The 23,104-nt window shown below is 47.0% G+C and overlaps 4 protein-coding genes across 22 annotated transcripts; 2 read left to right on the forward strand and 2 right to left on the reverse strand.

Moving 5' to 3' along the window:
- The first annotated feature begins 796 nt into the window (after positions 1-796).
- Positions 797-2,481, forward strand: HSCB (HscB mitochondrial iron-sulfur cluster cochaperone). The gene is made up of 6 exons (XM_015877951.3): positions 797-1,077; positions 1,147-1,243; positions 1,474-1,563; positions 1,680-1,824; positions 2,171-2,218; positions 2,328-2,481. The coding sequence occupies exons 1-6, from the start codon at positions 851-853 to the stop codon at positions 2,417-2,419; spliced, it is 699 nt and encodes a 232-aa protein (XP_015733437.2). The 5' UTR covers positions 797-850; the 3' UTR covers positions 2,420-2,481.
- A 494-nt stretch (positions 2,482-2,975) lies between these two features.
- Positions 2,976-12,449, reverse strand: LOC107321228 (solute carrier family 2, facilitated glucose transporter member 11-like). 16 transcript variants are annotated; one of them, XM_015877940.3, is made up of 13 exons: positions 12,294-12,449; positions 11,437-11,522; positions 9,775-9,873; positions 9,381-9,541; positions 8,886-9,010; positions 7,981-8,110; positions 6,911-7,059; positions 5,772-5,959; positions 5,555-5,665; positions 5,355-5,456; positions 4,724-4,799; positions 4,142-4,269; positions 2,976-3,783 (listed from the first exon to the last, which is right to left on the reverse strand). In XM_015877940.3, exons 2-13 carry the CDS (start codon positions 11,470-11,472, stop codon positions 3,580-3,582), a joined length of 1,509 nt encoding a protein of 502 aa, XP_015733426.2. In that variant the 5' UTR covers positions 11,473-11,522; positions 12,294-12,449; the 3' UTR covers positions 2,976-3,579. The 16 variants fall into 16 exon arrangements, 13 of the variants coding, with proteins under 13 accessions (XP_015733426.2, XP_085412122.1, XP_085412120.1 ...); XM_085555996.1 differs by having other exon boundaries at positions 9,775-9,936; XM_085555994.1 differs by having other exon boundaries at positions 12,258-12,449.
- A 72-nt stretch (positions 12,450-12,521) lies between these two features.
- Positions 12,522-18,713, forward strand: CCDC117 (coiled-coil domain containing 117). Of its 3 annotated transcripts, XM_015877947.3 has the most exons (5): positions 12,522-12,871; positions 13,346-13,396; positions 13,729-13,965; positions 15,210-15,347; positions 15,908-18,713. In XM_015877947.3, exons 1-5 carry the CDS (start codon positions 12,588-12,590, stop codon positions 16,158-16,160), a joined length of 963 nt encoding a protein of 320 aa, XP_015733433.2. In that variant the 5' UTR covers positions 12,522-12,587; the 3' UTR covers positions 16,161-18,713. The 3 variants fall into 3 exon arrangements, with proteins under 3 accessions (XP_015733433.2, XP_015733434.2, XP_085412129.1); XM_015877948.3 differs by lacking the exon at positions 15,210-15,347; XM_085556003.1 differs by lacking the exon at positions 15,210-15,347 and having other exon boundaries at positions 13,729-13,811.
- An 807-nt stretch (positions 18,714-19,520) lies between these two features.
- XBP1 (X-box binding protein 1) lies at positions 19,521-22,791 on the reverse strand. 2 transcript variants are annotated; one of them, XM_015877945.3, is made up of 5 exons: positions 22,557-22,791; positions 22,365-22,461; positions 22,168-22,296; positions 21,283-21,446; positions 19,521-20,594 (listed from the first exon to the last, which is right to left on the reverse strand). In XM_015877945.3, exons 1-5 carry the CDS (start codon positions 22,742-22,744, stop codon positions 20,405-20,407), a joined length of 768 nt encoding a protein of 255 aa, XP_015733431.2. In that variant the 5' UTR covers positions 22,745-22,791; the 3' UTR covers positions 19,521-20,404. The 2 variants fall into 2 exon arrangements, with proteins under 2 accessions (XP_015733431.2, XP_085412131.1); XM_085556005.1 differs by having other exon boundaries at positions 19,521-21,029.
- Positions 22,792-23,104: the final 313 nt, after the last annotated feature.

Here is a 23,104-nt window from a genome sequence, read left to right on the forward strand (position 1 = left end):
GGAGCTCAGTGGGACGGCACGGAACGGAACAGAATGGAATGGGACAGAATGGAATGGCACAGAATGGAACGGGACAGAATGGAATGGGACAGAATGGAACGGCACAGAATGGAACGGCACAGAATGGAATGGGACAGAATGGAACGGCACAGAATGGAACGGCACAGAATGGAACGGCACAGAATGGAACGGCACGGAATGGAATGGGACAGAATGGAATGGGACAGAATGGAACGGCACAGAATGGAATGGGACAGAATGGGACGGCACAGAATGGAACGGCACGGAATGGAACGGCACGGAATGGAATGGGACAGAATGGAACGGCACGGAATGGAATGGGACAGAATGGAACGGCACGGAATGGAATGGGACAGAATGGAACGGCACGGTGCATCCCCGGCCCGACACAGCCAGGAGGCGCACGGACAGGCGGCGGGGCCGGCGGTGACGTACCCCAATTGCTGAAACCTTTTCCGAGCGCGAAGAGCCGACCCCACGGCTGGGGAACGAGCTCGTCGGGTTCCGGGTCCTCGGGGATGGAGGGCAGCTCCTGCGTGGGCACCGTGTCCAGAGAGCTGAGCGTGCCGGAGCTGGACGAGGACTGACTGGCGCCCTGCGAGGCGCTGGAGGAGGAGCTGGTTCCGCCCTGCGATGGCTGCGTGCCCTGTGAGTGCTGCACATCGCTCCGTGTCTCTCTGGACATGGCGGGAGCACCCACCGCCCGCACTGACTCCGCTCCGGCCCCACGCTCACAGCTCGCCCCGCCCGTCGCACCGCACAGCGCAGGCGCCGCGCTCATACAGCGGCCAATGGCGGCGCGGTGCCGGGAGGAGCCGTAGTGCGGGCGATGCAGGCGGCGCTGCGGGTGCAGCTGGGCCGGGCGCGGCGGGCGCTGCGTGTGTCCGAGTTGGCCCCGCGGCCGCGGTGCGTCGGGCCCGGCTCCGTCCCGTCCCCGCGGTGCTGGAGCTGCGGCGTCGCGTTGTCCGGCCTCGATGTTGTCCCGCACTTCTGTCCCCGCTGCCGGGCCCTGCAGCCGCCGGAGCCTCGTCCCGACCTGTTCCGCCTGATGGAGTGGTGAGTGCCGGCGGGGCGGACTCGAGCGGAGCGGGCCGAGCTGCTCACGCCGCCTCGTGTCGCCCGCAGTGATCGCTCCTTCCGCATCGACACGCAGCGGCTGCAGCGGCGGTTCCGGAGCCTCCAGCGAGCGCTGCACCCCGACCGCTTCGGACAGAGCCCGGCGGTGAGTGACCGACCGCTGCCCTATGGGAGACGCGCTGTGTCGGCTCCGAGCTCCGGGACCGCTGAGCTCCGGGGAGTCGTACGGGACCCCCGAGGGCATCTGTTCCCACTGCCTGCAGTGCTCAGGGGCACCCACAGCTCCATCAGCGCTCACAGCCCCGTCCCCTGACCATGGGTGTCTGCAGGGTCACCGCTCTGTGCGCTGCTTATTGACTCATTACTCTTTGGCAGAAGGAGCAGCACTACTCGGAGCAGCACTCTTCCCTCATCAACAAGGCCTACCAGACATTGCTGCACCCCCTGAGCCGCGGCCTCTACCTGGTGAGTGCTGGGATGGGCAGATCCACACACCCATCTTAGGGCCCCGCAGCCGCTCAGTGCTCACACTCAAAGAGCCCATATTCACGTTTCCAAATAGCTGTTTTGTTTTCCCCCAGCTGGAGCTGCGCGGTGTGGAGCCGGCACAGGAGACGGACTGCGATGAGGATAAGGAGTTTCTCATGGAAATCATGGAAATCAATGAGAAATTAGCAGAGCCTCAGAACGACGAGATCCTTGGGGAGATAGAAACGTTAATTAAAGGTGGGCTGCGGTTTTGTACCGAGTGAATTTTACATCCCTGTATTGTCTACTAAAACGTGTGGGGTTTATATTGAGGAAGAACCCTGGGTGCAGCGCTGGAGATCAAAGCAAGTTGAGCTGCTGGGAAGTGAGCAGCCACTGGTGTGTGTGTGTGTGTGTGTGTGTATAGGTACTGCTGGCTGTAGAGCTGTGTCAATAAAGAAACACTGCTGGAAGGATAAGGAAAAAGGCTGGCAGTGCTAACACAAGGAGCTGTTATCTTCCAAAAGACCACACCACAGACTGAGCACAGCTGTATTAGATACAAATATGAAGCAAAAGCTGAATAAGATAATTTGTTTTACAGACAGACAAGAAGAACTGACCAAAGAGGTGACTGCAGCTTTTGAAAGAGGTAATTGTTTTATTAAATAGCTGCTGGCAAGGAAACCTTCAGATACACCTTGAAAATGACAGTTGTGCCCTCCTCTTAAATAATCCTCTTTGTTTTAATTTCTTTGTAGATGACCTTCAGGAAGCTAAGAAGCTTCTTGCTAAAATGAAGTACTTTGCAAACCTGGAGGACAAACTAAAGAACAAGAAGATCCCTTCCTGATAGCATCTCCTTTACTATTAAGAATTAATGTAACTTTTATTAAACTGTTGACTTGCACCAAACACAGACAAGTGGTGTTTGCCTCTTACACCTCTGGTACAAGCTTTAACTCTCAGAGAAGGAAAACAAAGCAGCCAGGAAAAGCTGCATCTTGTGTCTGAGGTTACCGTCCTCATGGAGTTCTGGGTGTGGAAACTATCAGAGAGGTGCTCACAGTGTGCAGTTATGAGTTTTTACTACTAACGTCCATAGAGTTTCCTTTCTGTTGAGGAAAAGCACTGGGCACAACATTGGAGATCAAAGGGAAAGCTCAGCCAGCTCTGCCTCAGCTCCTGGTCTGGGCATCCTACCCAGCTGCCTTGGGAACATCTTTAAAAGTGAAATGATTTTGATTTTCTTATTGTCATTATCATCATCATCAGTCCTTGCTGCTCCTTTGTGCTTTTGGAGATGGTGATTTCAATGGGCCAGGAAACATCCTTCAGAAATGAGCAGAAGATTTAAAGCCCTGTTGGACAGTTTGAAGTATTAAGACACGAAGCACAAAACACGCAACTCAAACACCAATAACTGCTTTATTACTACTATTCTAGGAACCAAAGCTTTCTAATAAACCTCATTATCACTTAAGATAACCTGATTAAGATAAATCACATCAGTGTCATACTGCCTTGAGATGGACTGCCCGTGTCTGTGCAGGAGGACTAATAGGGATCTGATGTTCTTAAACCTTATACTGAGATTACTGATATTAAGAAACAGCAACTGCAGACAAAATTAATGTTCTCAGTAGCAGATCATAAACAGCAGCTTTGCAGTGGGTTGGATCGTGTTTGGGTTGAACACCTCAGTCTATGAGCCATGTATTCTTCTGTAAAGCACTAACAGATGCTTGGATCTGAGGAAGGAGCTTAGAACTAAAAGAGCTCCTGAAGTACAGTACAGTGCCTGTCCAAAGGCAGCTGCTGGGCCTTCTGTATCATACATTCTACCAGCAGTCATAACAGCAGATCATGAAGATTTACTTGCCTTTACTTAAGCTTCAACTCAGCAGGAAGAAGCAATAAACTACTTGTTCACAGCATTACAGTGCTAATTCATAGGACAGCATTTGTAATTCTCATTAAGTTCATTCTGTTACAGCTGGGAAAATACTTCTTTTAATACTCATCATGGAGTTGGCTTCTTTCATTAAGTTCTGTTTCCTTTTCTTTGCTTCTTCTTCCAAAGTTCAGTTTGTGAAATTCCTTCTCGATCTCCAGAAAAGATTTGTTTTTTGTCTCAGGAATGACGAGGAAGATGAAAGCAGCAACCGAGGAGCACTCCAGTAGGAACACCACAAAGCAGTACTGCTTCAGGCCTCTCTGCAGATAAACAGCATCTATGATTGCAACATGCTTCAAGTGCAATGGTGGGCTTCAGAAAACAAAGAGCCCGTATTGTTTTGCATGATAACCTGATGGCCTGAAGCTCAGTGGGCTCCCAAACAACACAGACCCCACCATCTGAACCCCCTCATTCATTCCTGTTCCTTTTTACTTCAAGATTGTTTAGGTCTTAACAAACAGTAACAAAATGGTGTATTGGTTACACTTAGTTGAGGGTTTGTGTGCACACAGTGTGGAAGTCTCACTTTCTCCCACTAAGCAGTTGGATGGAACCTTAGAGAAGAGTTCAGTGGGAGGTGAAGCAATCTGGAAAAAACAAAGTATGCCAACTTACCACTATGAAAGGGAAAAGCATTCCAATGGTGAAGAAACTAATCCAGCTAACAGCCCCTCCAATCATGCAGGCAGCAGGACGCGAGGACTGCACGAAGATCTCAGCCATCAGCGTGTTGGTTATGCCACCTGGGGGAGCACATTTGAGACAACAGGTGATTGTGGCACATGGCTGTTCACAAAGTGCTTCCAATGGCACAAAGCTGTCATTTTTAATGGCACGTTTGTCAATCTCTGCCCACATCGTGAGCATTCTTCTCAAGTGGGCCTGTTTCCATAGCACTGCTCAGGCACCAAAGGTCCCTTTAAAGGTGTAACGGGTTTTATCTTGCTGCTTCTATGACTTGCCAGAACTAAGAGCCCCACCTGGCACACAGCTGGCCATGACAAGAACACAGCCCAACCCTCAGTTTCAGGTTGTTGATGCTATTCATTCTGATGAGACTGTATGACTTGCATTCGTTAATAAGAGCCTCAGCAGCCTTCAGTAAATACTGGTTTACACAGCAGAGTCGCTCACTTTCCTCCTTACACCCTCCAAGACACAGCTGAGCATTTTAAAACATCCTTTAATGGGTGATACCTGGTCCCAGCCCAAAGCTCAGTATGAAGGCAAATACGGACATCATGCTCACATAAGGCACCCAGGAGTGCAGTTCCTGGAACAGAAGGGAATGAAAAGCTTTAGTTCATATTTCAATAATCTAGTTTAAAATTTGGGCTCAAGTTACACGTTCCTCAGCTATTTTATTTCAAGTACGACCAACAGTCATTCACAGATGCTTAAGACCCCTATATTTAACAGGACTGCTTCAGTGAAAGTCAATATTGCAATCTCAGATCTTACCAAATGTCTTCCAATACTTCTGTCAAGATTTATCATCAGTCCTCTGAGGCAAAAACAGCATCAGCATGGAAAATTACTATTATTAGTTCAACATTTTGTCAGTGCTTATTTTGGCACTTCAGAATGATCCTGTGAGTTACATAATTGTCTTGGAGAGCTCAGAGTAAACAGATTTTCCTCACTGTGTTGTTTATGTGTACATAAAATCCAGCGGTGCAGTAAAGCAGCACTAGAATTACTATAGATGCATCTTGACATTTTCTATAGTGCTGTTCAATGCAGCACAGCTCCCACCTTCCAGCTTTGAGCATCACAGAGTCACACTCCCTTTTAGTAACATCACATAAAAATGAGTCCTACTGTACACCTGGTAAGTCAGAGAGAACGTCAGAACAACACTCCAGAGGGTCATAAGGAGGTATCCCCCAAGGATGAGGTATCTTCTTCCCACGCGGTCTATAAGTAAACCCTGTGGACAAGGAATGTTTTGTTACCATACTGAGCTTGTATTTACCAACATTAAATTGTTACTGTCTGTACTAGAAGGCAGAAGGAATTGCTGCATACACAGGTGAGCGCTGTCAGGCATTCACAAGTGCCAGTGCCAAGAGTCACATAGGGGATTTTGTCAGCTGAGATCCCAGCTTGCTCAAAAACATAGGTTGCATAGAAATAAATCTACAACAGAAGGGGGGGAAAAAAAGCAGAATTAGGCATTTCCAGTAGGTAAACGGTCAGCGAGAGACAAATCATACATCCGAATCTATTCTATATTGTGACTTACAGCATTTATCCCACTGAGCTGCTGGCCCATAGTCATCACAACAACAGTAATGAGCTGCCATCGCACGGCACGATCAGTGAAGAGCTGCCAGGGCTTCTTGGGTTTCTCCCCATCTAAGGCGAAGCATTCCCGCTGGATGTCTTCCATCTCCCTTTGATACTGTGAAGAACCGTGAAGTCGCTTCAAAGCTAAAAACAGAACACAGCACTCAGTTTAACCAATTCCACAGTTTCTGGAAACTCATCTCTTTCCACAAGGACCCACAACCTTTGCTAAAATACAAATGTTTTCTACTTTAAGAAGGAAAACACCAATTTGCTTCATGACTTTTTGCTTGCTGGCTGTGATGGGATGACAATAGCAGGGTGGCAAAGTCTCTGGCTGCAGCAAATAGAACAAGCCCAGAGGCAGCAGCCATGGATACAAAAATGAAATAAAAGAGCTGCTTACCTTTGGAAGGGCTCAGGTAGGCAGGGATCCCCAGTAAGAGATGCCCTCACCTTCACTGCCAACTCTTAAATGAGGGCTGGGAAGGGTTGGGAAACAAGGGCTGGGAATCCTTGTTTCAACCCTTCTGGTCACCCAGGTGCATTGCATACACCTGAGCTCCCCTGGGCTGGCCCTGCCTTCCCACCAGGTGCTCCATCATTGCTTCAGGCCATGACTGACCATTTCCACTACACTGGTTTTCTAGAACGAAGGGTATCCTCTTTACGTGTGTTTTGCCATGGTGGATCAGATTTTAGATGCATTCCTTTTATTTAAGTTAAATATCTGACCCTGAAACATTCTCCAGGCAAACTGTTTGGAGCTGTTTTATATATGGACCACGAACTGCTGAACAGCCTTTTCACTGGAGGACATTCAAAGCAGTTTATAGACTTCTGCTTAAATTCCAGACAAACATCACATCTTTTGTTACACCCACGTCTTTAATTTTGCCACTGGGATGCTTTTAGTGGACGGCAGGGAAGAAAACAATTAATTCTTCTAAAGCAAAATATTACCTGAAGTCATTTGGATGCAAGACCAAAGGCCATGTAACTACATTGTGCTGATAAAGAGAAAAGTGAAATCTGGAACCCAACGTGCTCATCATAACCTTCTGAGGATGCAGAGAAAGAACCACTGTGAGTTACCTTTGGCACAGCTCAGCTCATCACCTCTATCAATAAGAAGATATCTGGGACTTTCGGGAAACCAAGGCAGGAACAAAAGTTGGGCAACTGCTGGAACACAGCTGCTGGATAGCAAAAGAGGCCAATATGCTTCTGCACCTAATATTTCCCTGGGAGAGATGTGGGGAGAAAGCAAGATGTTTGCCCTTCAATAAGTGCTTCTTGTGACCTGTTACCTGCATCATGTGAACCTCAACAGAAAGAGGTTTGCAAAGCATTTCCCACCCACTCTAAAATCAGGTTTCAGTCAGGAAGAAACAAGCAGTGCTGCTTTCTTGCTGCTTAGTGCTGTGTTGACTCCAAGAATTAGCTTCAGATTTGCTGTAGCAGTGTTTTCTAACAATACAGGAATGCAAAAGCAAAGAACTTCACCTCAAGGTTAAAGCTGAAACTCCCAACTGCTTTCGAGAGTGATATAATCATTTGCCTCTGAAAGGAAAGCAGAAGCTCACCTGACCCCACCTCCCATTCAGAGCTGATCTAATGAGGAGTATTTACATTGAAAGGAATTGCTAAAATTGGAGCCCTTAGAATCAACAGGATGAGGAATGATGGGCAATATAAACTTACCCAATAGAAAGTATTTTTATTTTAAGTACTGACTCAGATTAGGCAGTCTATGTTTACATTCTAATTTATTTTGTAGCACTTCGAACCTAAAGTAATCAGCGCAGTTCTCACAAGGGACAAGAACAGCGGTAGTGCCACCATAAAGAACTTCAGAGGCCCTCCCCTCAAGTCCTGCCACGTGCATTTAGTTATAACCCACTGTCTCCAGCAAAAGCATGAACTTGGCATAACTGTGCCCATTTACCAGTGCTGTTCTGTTTGATGTATGTAAACTGTGCAGATAAATAGCACAGACAATTTGGAGTTTTAAGAATAAAGTGGCAGAAATAGTTTTTTCTGTTACACCTTCTGTATAAGTTGATTCAGAAATCCTACAGTGAGGATCCTTCAGGAAGCTGCAGGGAAATGCAATTCCTTACATGGAAGTAATACAAGGTAGAAAAAGAACATGTATTACTAACCTCAAACCAATTATCTGTCCTGTCAGAATGCCCCCGGTCAGAAAGATGGAGCTCCCCATGGCCATGCCTCCTCGGAGATGCTTTGGGGCAACCTCCCCAAGGTACAAAGGCTGCACACAGAACCCAACACCTGCAAGTCAAAGGAGAAACATTTTCCTACAAACAAACTGTATCGTGGCAGCTCTTCGTATATCATATGATATTCAGCACTTGGATTTCTGTGCTCAAGAACACCCGTTCCTTTACCAGACTCTGATTATTGAACAACAATGTCATTAATGAAATATTACCTTATTCTAGATAACTACAACCATACCAAAGCCATGGTTCTTCACGCTGTTACAAACAGGCGTAACACCATAATGAGATGGAAAATACCATGACAATAGCAGGGCAGCAAAGTCTTTGGCTGCAGCAAACGAGCACAAGCCCAAATGCAACATACACAGAAATGAAGAGCTGCTTACCTTTGGAAGGCCTCAGGTAGGCAAGGATCTCCAGCAAGAAATACCCTCACCTCCACTTTGAATGAAGGCTGGGAAGAGGAAGATCCTGATTCCACCCCATCTGATTACTCATGTACATTGCATGCACCTGAGCTCCCCAGGGTTGGCCCTGCCTTCCCACCAGGTGCTCAATCACTGCCTACAGGACTTGAGACTTTTCAGTTTCCAGGTTTTGCTTTGAAATGCAGCACTGAACTGAAACACGTAGGAAATGGGACTTTTCCTGTGAATTCATCTGCCTTCAGAGTCCAAATTAAACAACTGAACGTCTTTCAGATCTAATCTACAAAGCAGCATATATAGTAATATCTATTGTATTGTAACATCTAAAGGTTCACCAGTAACGTTAAGCCATCGTACACCACAGCTTACTGAAAGCAGGGACAGGAAATCCCTTACCTGAATTTATACCAATCAAAAACCTTCCAACAATCAGCAACTCAAACAATCCTGTTGGAAAACTGATCCCCATTAAAATGGCAGCCAGGATGGCTATAACGTTATTCATCAGAAGAGCTCCTTTCCTGAAGGGGGGGAAGATAAAGAATAATCAATAACACTTTTTAAACAAGCACTTTATTTTTTGGTGATACAAATGGGCTTTGGACAGGAGGGACAAGTTGCTCATTGGGAATCTGATACAACTCTTCACTCACATCTAAAAACAGCCATGGCGAGGTAGGAACGCAGCTTTGTTCATTCACACTGTGTTTATATGGAATGTTAATGAAATATTACATATCACATGGCACATCCTTACTATTAATACAGGGCAAAGATGGACACTTATGGGAAGGGTATTTTCACACAGCACTGCCATACTCTTGGAAGTACTCCTAGGAAGAAAGTAGCAAAAGAAAACGTGCTCTGTCTGTGCCTGTCCCTGTAACTCACCTGCCCAGCTGAATTGCCATGCTGCCTCCAATCAGGGCTCCACACAGGCCACCGAGTGTAAAGATAGAAGCAATAACAGACCAAAGAAAAGTCAGCAGGTTGGGATCGAGTTCCACGTGATAACGACTGGCCCAGGTTTCATTTAAGAACTTGTGTATGTGCTGCAGGAGAGAAAGAATGGTGTCGGTACAGCATTCCATCCAGCCCTACAGCAATTAGGAGTCAATCCTGAAATCCCACTCTAACAAGCAGGATGTTCTCTGACACAGCACATAGATGCAATAGAAGATGCAGCGTTCCTGGCTGACTGGAAGATGTTCTTTGTTTTATTGTGTTAATTATTCTAAAGCAGTTACACGGGACAGCTGAATTAGCACAAGGCAGAATACTTTACCTGAGTGGGGGCATTGATAATGGAAACGTTATATCCATATTGAAAGGTGCCTCCAATTCCCACCGAGCAAACAGCCAGAAACAAGGTCCAGCTGGGAAACTAGGGAACAAGAGGGTTAGGAATGAACACAGGCAGGACCTTGAACTCACATGTGTGTAACACCTAGGAGAAAAATCAGTGAGATAATCACGGACTTTATGGACCATGAAAGCGACTTGGTTACAAAACAACCTAAGATCTCAAACATCTGTTGTAGGAGAAGCATTTCACACTGATGTTGGCCACAGTTGTAGTGTTTTCCAAGGACACAAACATGACAAACTTATAGATAAACCATAGGATACACAAACCACGGCACAACTGATGCCATCTACTGAACTGTGGGAACATGTTCTGCACCAGCTGCTCATGGCCTCAACTCTTTATACAGAATTTTAGGACCTAACAGGGATAAAATCCGAGTAACATTTCCATTAGATGCCTTATGGTTTCCTGAGGATAAAAACTATTCGACTAAATGACAGCCAAGGCGATGAATGAAGAGTAACCAATAAGGGCTGTAGTGAAGAGGCAGGAAGACAAAAACAACATGTGCCAAATACAGGCGTTGTACACCCAGATCTTCCCATTAACCAAGTACCATCCACACACCTTATGTGCCTCATGGGTTACATACCCTGTAACCACCTCCATCCTGCTTCCATGAGGTATAACTGTGGTACACCATCCCATCAGATGGTGCCATGTGCCCTCTGCCTCACTTCTTCCAGCAATAAAATGAAGTTTCATGCATAACTTCAAGTCTAAAACAGTCCAAAGTCAAGACAACCCTGGCAATTATTCCCTATGCCTGTTAAAGCCATGGTTTTAACCTACATAACAGAACCACAGCCATCAAAGCACTCTTAGAGGGAACAAAGAAACAGCATAATCCCGAGCAACAGCTACAGCAATGCAGCAGCAGCAGTACAGCCATAAGAGCAGCACAGAGATCTGGTTCCCTACTGACCCACTTCTCTGCACAAGGCCTTCCTTTACCGCACCTCACACTCCTCATCTGCCAAGCAGCTGGGTCAGAATTCTTGTATATTATAATATATGATGAACTCCTCTCTCCAATCAGGACTCACAATGTACCTGCCCCATTACTAACACAAAGCCCTAACAGGGCACCTAAGCTCTGAATGGTTACAGGACACACTGTTACGATACCTTCTGCTCCCTGTTTGATTACACTGGATGTACCAGATGGATTTACTGATCATGCAGCTCACCAGAGGTCAGCAACCCCTGCACATGCATATAACATCCACTATGATGCTCTCCAGGCCCATTCCTTCACCCCAGGCCTTTTTTGAGCCTCTGGTTCCAGAGCGAGAGCTAAACATCATGAAAACACTGCAGGGGGTCAGGAAAAGAGCCCAGAGTCACTGACCCGAACCATCTACACTTTGTTTTGCTATGACACCTCCATTCTTCTTCCTGCCCATTCCCCTCATATGCTGTGTCACATGCATTGCGGTTTGGGCCCGGATTTCTTATGCCACTGACAACAGCCTCGTGTCTTTCACGAGTTCTTGAACTCGTGATGGTTAAGGAGCATTCCAACTAATTAACCACGAACAAGCAGGGAGTTTCACAGAGCCACATCGCTCCGCTTACCTTGCTGGGTGCACTCAGCAGGGGCTGGGACTCCATTCACAGCATGGGCTGAATTAGATTTCCTTTGCAAAAATTAGTAAACTACACTACAGGGATAAAAGGTGCCAAAGAAATTGAGTTATTATTGCAGGAAAACACAGGTGTTTGTGCTCCACCTCCAGCCTGTGGGATCACAGAGTCACACAGAATCACAGAATGACCCGGGTTGGAAGGGACCTCAAGGATCATGTAGTTCCAACCCCCCTGCCTGGCAGGGCCACCAAACATACACCTTTACTAGATCAGGTTGCCCAGGGCCCCGTCCAACCTGGTCTTGAACACCTCCAAGGACGGGGCATCCACAACCTCCCTGGGCAGCCTGTTCCAGGGCCGAACCACTCTCCTAGTGAAGAACTTCCCCCTAACATCCAACCTAAATCTTCCCTCTTTCAACTTAAAACCATTTCCCCGTGTCCTGGATCCTTCTGAACCCTTCTGAAGATGGAACTCAGGATGGCTGAGGTTGGAGTGGAGCTCAGCATCCCCCACCCCTGCCGTGTGCTGGCTGCCCCCAGCTCAGGCTGCCCAGCGCCCATCCATGGCCTCGGGCACCTCAGGGATGGGGCACCCACAGCTCAGGGCAGCGCTGCCCTGAAGCCCAACGCTGATAAAACCTCACGAAGCCGCAGCAGCTGACAACAAAATCTCCCAGCACGACGCTGCCAGCTCCCAGTGACAGGTTTGGCAGCAGCGCTCAGAGCACAGCACACAAACACACACAAACACACACAAACACACACAAACACACACAAAAACACACAAACACACATCACAGCACCCGCCAGCTCCACAGCCCGGCTCCCAACTCGCCCCGTTACCTGCCGCTCCGCAGCCATTCCTGCCCTCAGCTGACCGGGATCGGGCTGCGGTCCGCCCCAAGGGGATCAGCCCGGGGGGGCGGACCGGGATCGGGCCTCCATGCGGGCAGGGCTGGATCAGCGCCGCGTTCAGCCATAGCTGCGATAGCACCGCCCGCCCTGCACTACATCTCCCGTCGCACTCCGCGGTGGCCGCAGAACTACAGGTCCCAGCGGGCTGTGCCGCCTGCTCCGAGCGGGGCGAAAGGCCTGGAAGGCTGCGGGGCTCTGGCCCGGTTCGGCCCGGCGGGACGGATGGCGGCGCTGGGCAGGTCCTGTCAGGGCATCCCCGCGGGTCCCGGGCTGGAGTTCCCTCAGGCCGCGGCTCCTGACCGCCCCGTCCTGCCCGGGGACGCCGTGGGCTGCGCGCAGATGGTGGGGAACGGGAACGACGGAGGATACGGCTCTATCGGAGTGTGTCCGCCCGCTGGGTTCGATATCGCCTCGTTGGCCGCGCTCGGGAGTTACAACGAAGCCGTGGCCGTGCCCCCCGTGGGATCCTTCACGCCAGCGCCGAACCCGCAGCAGAACCACAGCCGGTGAGTGCGGGGCGGCCTACACGGGTTACCGGGGCGGTCGTGGTTTGTTTTGTGCCTGTACTGTGCTATCTGCTCGTTAGCATCGCATTGCTGGCTTTGCTGCCTTGAATTTGTTGCTGAGGGATGAAGAAGCCTCCAGAAACTGAAGAAATGTGAGCGAATTTACTGATTCTTGATGATAGATTCACGGAATGGCTGAGGTTGGAGCAGAGCTCAGGATCCCACCCCTGCCGTGCGCTGGCTGCCCCCAGCTCAGGCTGCCCAGCCTTCTGATAAGTTCTCAAAGCTCTGATGCCTTTTAAAAATCAAATTGCTATTTGAAATATGTGAACACAGTTGGTTTTTATGTGAAGACTTGCACAGTTCTGTCAGATTTTGCTGTTTGGTTACATTTAATTTGAGCGTGTTGCCATGAGATGATGTACTGAGGTTGAACTTAGTACCAGGCAGTAACTATTGCTCTCTGTTTTGCAGTGTCTCTGTTCGATGTGGAAAGAAGCACAAGCTCGAAGAAGAGTCAGAAGGGTAAATTGAATTTGTGTTTTATATCAGTATTTGAGTGCATCTTATCTACAAAATGCACAGGAAGGGAACTTCTTCCATTGTTTCAATGTGGAATTCTTCCCCCAGGTTGCACAGAAGCCCAAACCCATTGGGGTTTCTTCATTAATTGCACAGTACTGACTTTCTTGCATGGGGTCCCCACGTTTTAATAAGAGCAATGTTGGTGTATTACTTTGTAGAGGTTTCCTTCCTGCAGTTTGTCAAGCTGAGTGAAGTGTACGTGACATTAACACGCCGTCCTGTAGAAAACCAGGTTTCTCTTTGGTCAATTGTAAACTTGTTTTGTTTCCTAGTTGTCCCGTGAAGAAGAAGAGACTGACAGGAGCCAAAAACTCCCCTTTGAATCCCAGCACCGAAGAGTGGATTCTCTGTGCAGGTCAGCAGGCAGCTGGGGAGGTAGCAACAAGTCAATATGGTGGCAGCCAGCCTGAAAGTGCCATGTTAGAAATCCCCTGTGAAGAGATGGAGCAGACAATGGGGGAGCAGCAATGCGAGGTTGCTCGCAGGAAGCTTCAGGAAATTGAGGACAGGTAAATGTAGGGATTGACTGGACTGGCTTTGTTAAGCTTTACCTTGTTTTGGTGGGTATTAAGGGGTAAAACCAGCATTTACAAGTATTACCACACTGCTGAGTCTGGGATGAACCTTCTGTGTAAGCTCTATGTAAGCTGCCGATGGTTTTGTGAGTGTTGTGGTTGATAATGGTGATAATTGAGGATGCAAGAACAAGAGATGCTGAATAAGTGTCAGTCTCCTCAAAATCATCACTATACTACATCACTATACTGGGTCTCAAGTTTCTTTTGCATGTATCCAGAGCTCACGTTTTTAACTTATCTATTCAGAATTGAGCTCAGCTTTTTTTTCTCCCCAGCAAATCACAACTTGTTCTATGATTAATGCTTCAAAATGCTCGAGATAGGTATGAATTTGTGAGTGTAAAGAATAGCGTGAATCAGAGATCTCTTTCCACATATTTAAACCTGAAGTTCATCTTGTTAACTATCAGGTGGCTTGGGAGTGGGAAATGGGGTGGCTCTTGTCAGTCCTCTACAGTCATGTAATAGATGTACTGCGCATTCTTATCTTTCAAGGACTTTGGGGGATGTCATATGTACATAACAATTGACTGCAGCTGAACTGGCATTCCAAAATACTCTACAGTGACTGCTGCAGAGTTAGAGAAGCAAACAAGTCATATACATTATAAAACCCTTTTTTTTTAGATGAGTACTTAACATACGATGCATGAAAGGGTGTGTTTTTCCATGGGTAAATAAGAGCAGTCATTTATCTTCATTTGGCTCTACCTGCATTACAAAGTATGGTGTGAAAGATTACAAAGATTGATGCGAAGTCTTTCAAGATTAAGAAAGAAATTCAGTAGCTTTTCATTCGTTCTCAAAATTAACAGATGGGGAACTGAGCAGCCAAAGTTGTTGGGTAACAAACTCACTGTTGTCATAGGACTGAATTATATGCTGTGACCAGAAGTGAATGTGGTTTATGTTTTCTTGGTGTCATTGTGATACAAACAAAGCTAGCTCAGGTACCAGAAGCCGCTCGAGTGGCTTCTATGGTTGCAGTCGTTCTTAGGGTATATTGGCCCAAGAGAGACTCACGTGAACATGGCCCCGCTGCTTCTGGTACCCCAGCCTAGGCCAGATATCTGCACTGTACAGTGCATGTGGTTACAGCTGTAGTCTGCAGTGGATGTGCCTGTTAAAAGTTATGCTCAATAGTGTTTATTTCCCTCTTCCCCCTCCATTCCTAGGATAATTGATGAAGATGAGGAAGTTCATGCTGATGGAAATGTTAGCAATCTGCCCACTCTTATCCTGTCAGATACCCTTAAAAAAGGGATGAAGAGGGATTTTGGTGAAGTCCTGACAAAGAAAATAATAGAGTCTATGTAAGTTCTGGAGGAAATCCTGGTGCTATGTAGCTAACACTGAAATGAAATGAGAGACACAGTCTCGTGTTTGTGGAGATGTCCTTAATTAGTGCATGATGCAGCCAGCGTTGTGTAACAGACCACTCACCTGGTCAAAAACAGGAAGAACTATCCTAATGTAAAACAGAATGAAGTGTTTAACTGCAGCAGCCATCAAGCTGTCTGTTCTGTACCTGATCTGTACAGAGTGAAATACTTTGAATAAACGGTTATGTCCTCGTTTTTATGTATGTGGGTTCCCCAAAGAAGGTCCTCAAGTGTGACCAACAATGCTCATTGAGTTTGGTGGAACAGAAGGAACAGAGGGTTAGAACTCCATGTAATGGAACTAGTTAAAGAAAATTGAATAGGCAAAAAGTTGGGATGTGCATCCTGGAATGTGGTTCCATCCTGGAATATGGTTCCATCCTGGAATATAGTTCCAGGCTCACACAGTGGAAGAAGATTCTCGCTGATCTTCTACATTTAGCAGATGTGATTGCAGAACTTTAAACTAACTGACACTCCGTCCCTTCTAGGAGCCGTCCTTCTATGGAGCTGGTGCTTTGGAAACCACTTCCTGAATTTCTCACAGATAAACTGAAGCCTGTTTCTGTTAAGAACTTCAGACAGCAGAGCACTGAAGGGTGTCAAGCTAAAGAGTCAACACCAAGAGCTGCTTTTGACCCACAGACTGAAACATTCCCCCAATCACAACAGACTGCCATGTCTCCAGATCCATATGCCAGCGTGGGAATCTCTGGATGTGTAGAAGAAGAAATGGAGCTGTAGATGCCAAGTTGTAGACTGAAAGTGGTGACCTTGTGATGGGCTTTTTTTTTTGGTTGTTGTTGTTATTTTTATTCCTTCTTTCCTTCTGGTTTGTGTGAATCTGAAGTTTGGTTGTTTTTTTGTTCTCCTAGTAGCGATTTAAGAACATGGGCTGGCCAGAGACAACTTTGGGAAATGTTATAAAAATACTATTCTGGTCTGTTAAATATTCTCGTTTTTGCTGAGAAGGCAACCCAGAGGCCTTTGGAACAAGGAAGCAGCTTTCCATCTTTGTTAATGATGAAATATCCTCCTAATGCCCTCGGAAAGGTTTAAAATCCAATTAACTGAATGTTATGGTGGCTTAAGCCACGCTTTTCACTTACTGAGCCATTTAGACTGGTGCATATGCTATGCTTGGTCAGTTACTTTTATTCACATTAGAGGATGGTATTGAAAGCGAGACATGCTCCTGAGTCTAGTCAGAGACATAAAGTCACCCCTGTAGAAATACAGCTCTTCACATGATTGCTGTTTCATCTTACTTGATGGAAACTCCAATACTGCAATGATACGTTCTGCAGTGTGGCAAAGAAGGAATGTTATGACTGAGCAGAACCCTTTTGCATTGTGGGAAGTAAAACTGGCTACTAACTAGGAAGGTATCTATTAACTATAGTCCTCTCTGGCTTATGGTCTCATAAATGTGGGGTTTTTAATGCTCTTCCTCCCCAAGTGGCACAAAGTCTAGAGAGAAGTGGTTCCCAAGCCAACTGATGCACGTTTGACATCGTGACGTGATTTTTATAAGCTTTGAGCTGGCAAGTCAGTTCAAGACAGCGCAACTTGATTAAATAAGAAATATCCTTTAATTCTGCTCAAGGTGGTACGTAGATCAGGTAAGAGGGAGCTGATTTTCTGGGGTGACGGGGGTCAAATGCTGAACAACAAGGTAATTAAGTCCCCGACTTTGAGACCGCTGACACTGATAGTGAAGATGTTTGTATGAGGAAACCTAGATTTATGGGCTAAGTTAGAACATGCCATTAACATGATGCCACATAGTTTATATGCCAAAATAATTCTGTAGGGTGTTAAGGAATCAGTGCACTATAGCTCGTAGGTTTTTTCCATGCACACTAATACTATTACACTCAAACAAGGCAGAGAATGTCATCTTTGCTCTCAAGTCCTTGGTCTTTTCCAGACAAACCCAAACTGAGGCTTTTCTTGTGGAAAAATTCCTTCCCAAGCCATAGATTCTGTCTCCAGTCTGTATTTGACATCCTGTTCACGTGAAGGAGCGAGTACACTGACCTCAGTAACACAGCTGCCTGTGTAAGAAAACATATTCATCCTGTGCACAGCTAATTGATAATCTGTGTGGGTTTGTTAAATGCTTAAATAACTCATAGTTGCCAGTTTAAAATCAAACTTCTGTTTTTGCAGTCATTCATCTTTGGCTTAGAACAGCAGCTTCCTTTGAAAGTTATCCCCGTTAGTTAACTCCTATGTATATCTTGCTCTAATTGTTGAAGGTGTTCTGACATTTGCTGTCTCTGGCTAAAATATTTCAGAGCTTCACTAAAAACATTCCAACATTTCAATAGGTATTATGCTGAAAACTGGGATCTAAGTACCGTTCTGGGGCTTCGGAGAGCGTGTGCAGCTTTTTCTTGCTCTTAAATCTATTTCAGAGTCTGTTACAAATCTCTTGCATGTAACGTGTAACATTTTTTATGTATTATTATACTGTTGAACTTGCTTAAATTGTACAGCCTTTGACCTGCTGCTACATGGCATGAGTATGAAGTAACGCAGTTCAGGGCAGGCTGTAGTCATTGCGGGTAGAAAACGAGGTGCCTCTAAATATCTGTTTTTAAGGTTGCAGGATTGTAGTGGAAGCTCAAGATTGGGATTGATTTAACTGATAGCTCTGATGCTGAATTAATGGAAAAAGGAGGGTAACAAATCCAAAACTGCGATGAAACCATCTCAGCAACACTTACATTTTGGCAGAGGGTACAGAAAACTGAGAGGCCAAAATGTTAAATCTAGTTTCCTCCCTACTCAAAACACTGAATGAAAAATTGTTCATTAATATTGACTTCTGCTATTCTGCCATCTGAAAGAACCATCTATTGACAAAGACCATGAGATGGGGAAGAGCTGCATCCAGTGCATTTGCTTTGGTTTAGGGTTACTTTAAAATGTGTTTAACTTATTTAAGCTGTTAGGAGAGAACAAGGCTGAAGTGCTTCTGAAGTGCTTCAAGTGAGAGCATGGGTAAAGTAGGAACCAATTACCTGGAAGGACTGAGCAAAATCATACTCCTGTAATTGGTGAGGACAAACTACCAGCTGTTTCCACACTTCTGTATTTGTAAGAGTGGTTTGTTGTTGCCTTCCTTAAGAGACTTTATTAATTCTGTTTGCAAGGAAGAGAGGAAACACAATGCAGTATTAGGAGAGTTTTATTTTGAAATATGGAAGATCTGATTCTGGTCTGTCTTCTCTTGGGGCCAAATCACCATTTGTATGTGAGTTTTTCAATAAATTTTCTAAAGTATTTTTAGATGGTGCAATTCATCCTTAATACTACAGACTGTATAAGAGCAGTGTGTTAACCAGGTATACCAGATATAAGCTCACTAGCCTCGCATCCGGTAGATGTTAGTGCTAGCAAAAGTCCTGAGCTCTATGAAGCTCCCAGATACCTTACATGAAATGTGTGCAGTAAATAACACCAACTTGTATCAGAACCCACACTGACAGTAAGCTTTGATAAGCCACACTGTGAAACATCTACAACATTAAAGATGAAAAGAGGGAACAAAAGGGCATAAATAGTACTCACTGCACTTCTGGCTGCTGTACAAATTCTGGGTGTAAATTTAAACAGTCCATTTCCAAATGCAATCAGGAGACACCAGGTTCTTCAAGACCTAACGATTGTTGCTCTCTGAGCTGTGTTTCCATCTTTGAGGTAAGTGGAAATAATACACTGAAAGCAATCTATGTCCACGTCACTGGGTGGCAGTGTTGCTACTTTAATTGGTCGGTCACACCTGGAGTGTTCTGCAGTAGCAGTTAAAGCTGTTTTTTACCAGCAAGCACTGAGGATTACCCCCTTTACTTCATTTTACCCAACCTTTACAGTTCATCCCATGCATACTCACTATCACTGCTGCAACTGCTGAAGCACCATAAGTCAGCACAGCTCTAACCCTCCAGAGATCAATCAGAAAAGCAGGTACAGGCACATGTACAGCCTGAGGGACAGAAGGGCACAAGGACTCACTCCCCAGAAACACAGAACTCAAAGCTTGCAGAGGCCCAGATATTCCCCTTCCCCCCCTTCACTGACAAACAAGGCAAGAAGTGAGCTGCATTGCACTTTAATTGCATCAACATAGTTAAATAAAAACAGAGAGAGCAACTCTACGTAGCCAACAGAAAACAGGCATTTATACAGTGTATCTGTAAAATGCACAGACTTCGGTTGTAATCCAGCTGTCTAAACAGATATCCCAATAAAGCTTTCAGTGTTAAGAGTACTTTGATTTTCAGGTTCAGTCCAAATTGCCAAGTTATTGAGAAATTAAGTTTCTTCTCTCTTAAGAGAACGTTGAATGGGAGCAGTGGGGGATAAAAAAACAACCTTTTTTCCCCCCTTTTTTCACCAGTAAAAATGAATGGCCATCACTACATCTACCAGCACTTATAGGAAGAAACAAGCAGCACTTCTCCGAATAGAATCATAGAATGGCCTGGGTTGAAAAGGACCACAATGATCATCTAGTTTCAATTCCACCCCTTTCCACCCACTGAAAAGGGGTGTATATTTATATCATGTTACCCTGCCAGGAGGTAACCAGGGACAGTTAACACTACCAAGTTAGACACTGATCAGCTGAGGAAAAAGTTCATTGGCAAAGCTATCCTCCCAAGTATGGTCAGCATCAAGAGGAGAGGGCATGTCACTGAAGGGTGACAGGGATCCTTCATATCCAGAGTCACTACCAGCATCCAGCAGAGAGCTTGAGGCTGCAAAGCTATGGTGACAGGGAAGCAGATGAGAGATACCCAGCTCAGGCATTAAGCTGTCTACAGGTTCCTCTTTCACAGACACTGGGACCTCAGCAATTGCTTCGTCTTCAGGTGGAGAGAGAGACACTCCCTCAATTTTCACAAGCATATTGGTTTCGTTGCGCACTTTAACAGGAAACTCCAGTATTAAGGGTTTTGTGTACACGTGATCAAACCTTATGAGTTCATTAATGGCTTCCAGCTTAGCTGATGGGGACCCCAGAGAGGGAGAGGGGGAGGTCGGTATGGAATTTGTTCTTCCACACATCTCTTCCTCCAGCTTTTCCAGGCTGGATGATTCTGAATCAGCACATTTGAGAAATATTTCTGGGTCCAGACTGTCCAGAAAGCCGAACAGGAGATCAGACTGCAGAATAAAATACTGTTTTAGAAAGACAGCCTACTACTGTAACAACACATTTATTGTGGCATAAGTCCACCTCTACCTGAAAGATAAGCTAACATCACCACACAACTGCAGCTTTACCAAGAGCAACTGTCAGTTATTGATACTGGTAAGGTGGTCACTGATCAGAACATTCATTAACTTTCTTAATGCTATTGATTACCAAACTCCACATTGACAGCACATTAACAGATCCTCAGTACCTCAGACCCTTCACATGCCAACACCACAGTACCTACTGGCTCTATAGAGCAAGGACAAGAACCAAGCATGAGCAAATCTGCCCATAACCTAAAAGTACGTAAGCTTCCACAGTCTTCAGGATAGGAAGCAATTCACAACTGGTTGTCTTGAAGCTCCAAGTGTAGTTCCAAGTGTAGTCATCAATACCCAAGCCTGTTTTCAATAAGAGTAAAATTACAGTATGCATGCTTCTGCTGTTTAAGCTATTAGACTGTCCAGGCAACATTAAGATGACAGAAACTGAGCTTGAAGTTGCATCAACACCTCCTGAACACATGGGGTACCCACTGGACCTTAAGTCACAAGTAGGGCACTCCAAAGCTTAATAAACAAGCTACTGAAAATAAGAGACATATTAAAAAGTTCTGAAGTCTTTAGACTCTTTAGGACAGGAGCAGATGCTCACCTCAGAATCTGAAGAGTCACAGCCATCAGAATCCATGTGGAGGTTGTCAGAAATGGTGACAGCTGGGCCTGTACCTGCTGCAGAGGAACACGTAGTCTGAGTGCTGCGGACTCAGCGGACCCGGTCACCAACCTGATGTCATCCACCTTGGATTCCTTCACATCCTGTACGAGGAAAAAAGCCCCATCAGTCACAAGTGTTCTGGCAGGCAGGACAGCACCCTCAAGACCACACACTTCTGCAAACAACTCCACCATTAGATTCTCTACTTACTGTACAATATCTGATGAGGCAAGACTGCTTTTGTGTCAGCTCAAGCCTCCCCACGCCTGGAAATCCACCTTACTCACTAGTGTTATAATGACAACCTGGTACCTCACCACTTTCCCTGTTCTTTTGAGACACGCATAAGTGACTGTAACAGCTCTTTCTTCCTCCCCACCCCAGAGCACAGACAGGCTGTGAGTGCCCCATTCCTGGAGGGGCCCAAGGACACGGATGAGCTCAAGGCAGCCTGAGCCAGGAAGGGCCACCAGTCCACGGCAGAGGTGAGACTGGGTGATCTTCACGAACCCCCCCAACTTCAACCATTTGATATCACAGAATGACCCGGGTTGGAAGGGACCTCAAGGATCATGTAGTTCCAACCCCCCTGCCCGGCAGGGCCACCAAACATACACCTTTACTAGATCAGGTTGCCCAGGGCCCCGTCCAACCTGGCCTTGAACACCTCCAAGGACGGGGCATCCACAACCTCCCTGGGCAGCCTATATTCCTATATGAGAGCAACACCCACGCACTGCCGGGATACTCACTGCACACAGCGGCCCCAAAGTGACCTCAGGGAGCGGCACAGCCGGACTCTGCCCCTCAGCGTGCACTCACCATAGTCTCACACTCCGGCTCTGTCTTCAAAGCGTCCAACCCCAGGCGGCAGCGAAGCTCCTGGTTCTCCATGGCCAGGCTGCCGGTCTGCTCCCTCAGCCGTTGGTTCTCCCTCAATAACCGCTGGTTCTGTGGAGATCAGCTCGATGTCAGCCCTCATCCCTCAGTCTCCCCGCACAGCCCGGCCCGGCGCTCACCTCCTCCTCCAGCTCCACCACCTGCTGCTCCAGTTCCGTCATCCTCGCTTTCTTCCTATCCCGTGCGCTCTGAGCCGCCACTCGGTTCTTTAGTTTCCTGTGGGGCACAATACGGGCACGGTGCATTCACTGCTGGAGGCCCCGCAGCCCGCCCTACTGGGCCCAAGGCCGCCCCACATCACATCCCCTCACCTGCGCAGGGCCTTCTCCTCAGGGCTCAGGTGGGTGAGGCGCTGCCGTTTGCGGGCCGGCGGCGGAGCTTCCGTGGGGCCTGGAGGGGCCCCTGCGGGCAGCACGACGGACAGACGGCGGCCTGGAGCGGGTTCGGCCGCATCGCCCGGGACAAGGAGCAGCCGCGGGGCTCCGCGCAGCGCCGCCATAACGGACACACGGACACACCGACCCGTCCCAGCCGCCGCCGTCGTGTGGAGGGCACGGCGGCCCCGCCCGATTTTTTACAGTCGTGTCTCTCTCTGATTGGTCGAGAGGGAGTGACGTACGGCACATCGCGGGCTGTGATTGGCTGCAGGAGGGAGCAAGGCTGAGGCGGATTGCATCAGATTGTGTGGAGGGGTTGGTACGTGGCGGGGTGTCATGGCCGCCCTGCCATTGGGAAAGGGGAGGGGAATGAAGCTGGGATTGAGCTCAGACTTGATTTCACCCAGAGCTGTGGGTCCATGGAGGTGCATGAGGCCATGGATGAGCCCTGGGCAGCCTGAGCTGGGGCAGGCAGCACACAA

The sequence above is a fragment of the Coturnix japonica genome, chromosome 9, assembly GCF_054131305.1.
Source record: "Coturnix japonica strain WE chromosome 9, WE-NBRP24, whole genome shotgun sequence".
Lineage (NCBI taxonomy): Eukaryota > Metazoa > Chordata > Aves > Galliformes > Phasianidae > Coturnix > Coturnix japonica.

What these genes read in the sequence shown, in the direction of transcription:
- HSCB (XM_015877951.3), top strand. Translation starts at nt 851, where the DNA reads ATGCAGGCGGCGCTGCGGGTGCAGCTGGGCCGGGCGCGGCGGGCGCTG. An exon ending in TGAGCCGCGGCCTCTACCTG is followed by an intron (nt 1,564 to 1,679) that starts GTGAGTGCTGGG and finishes GTTTTCCCCCAG; the next exon opens with CTGGAGCTGCGCGGTGTGGA. An exon ending in GATAGAAACGTTAATTAAAG is followed by an intron (nt 1,825 to 2,170) that starts GTGGGCTGCGGT and finishes TTTGTTTTACAG; the next exon opens with ACAGACAAGAAGAACTGACC.
- LOC107321228 (XM_032447829.2), bottom strand. Translation starts at nt 12,311, where the DNA reads ATGGCTGCGGAGCGGCAGGTAACGGGGCGAGTTGGGAGCCGGGCTGTG. An exon ending in GGAGCCGGGCTGTGGAGCTG is followed by an intron (nt 9,874 to 12,257) that starts GCGGGTGCTGTG and finishes CTTGTTCCCTAG; the next exon opens with TTTCCCAGCTGGACCTTGTT. An exon ending in TGAGCTGAGCTGTGCCAAAG is followed by an intron (nt 5,960 to 6,910) that starts GTAACTCACAGT and finishes TTCTGTTTTTAG; the next exon opens with CTTTGAAGCGACTTCACGGT.
- CCDC117 (XM_015877947.3), top strand. Translation starts at nt 12,588, where the DNA reads ATGGCGGCGCTGGGCAGGTCCTGTCAGGGCATCCCCGCGGGTCCCGGG. An exon ending in CCGCAGCAGAACCACAGCCG is followed by an intron (nt 12,872 to 13,345) that starts GTGAGTGCGGGG and finishes TCTGTTTTGCAG; the next exon opens with TGTCTCTGTTCGATGTGGAA. An exon ending in AAGAAAATAATAGAGTCTAT is followed by an intron (nt 15,348 to 15,907) that starts GTAAGTTCTGGA and finishes CGTCCCTTCTAG; the next exon opens with GAGCCGTCCTTCTATGGAGC.
- XBP1 (XM_015877945.3), bottom strand. Translation starts at nt 22,744, where the DNA reads ATGGCGGCGCTGCGCGGAGCCCCGCGGCTGCTCCTTGTCCCGGGCGAT. An exon ending in GAGGAGAAGGCCCTGCGCAG is followed by an intron (nt 22,462 to 22,556) that starts GTGAGGGGATGT and finishes TGTGCCCCACAG; the next exon opens with GAAACTAAAGAACCGAGTGG. An exon ending in GTGACTCTTCAGATTCTGAG is followed by an intron (nt 20,595 to 21,282) that starts GTGAGCATCTGC and finishes TTTATTCTGCAG; the next exon opens with TCTGATCTCCTGTTCGGCTT.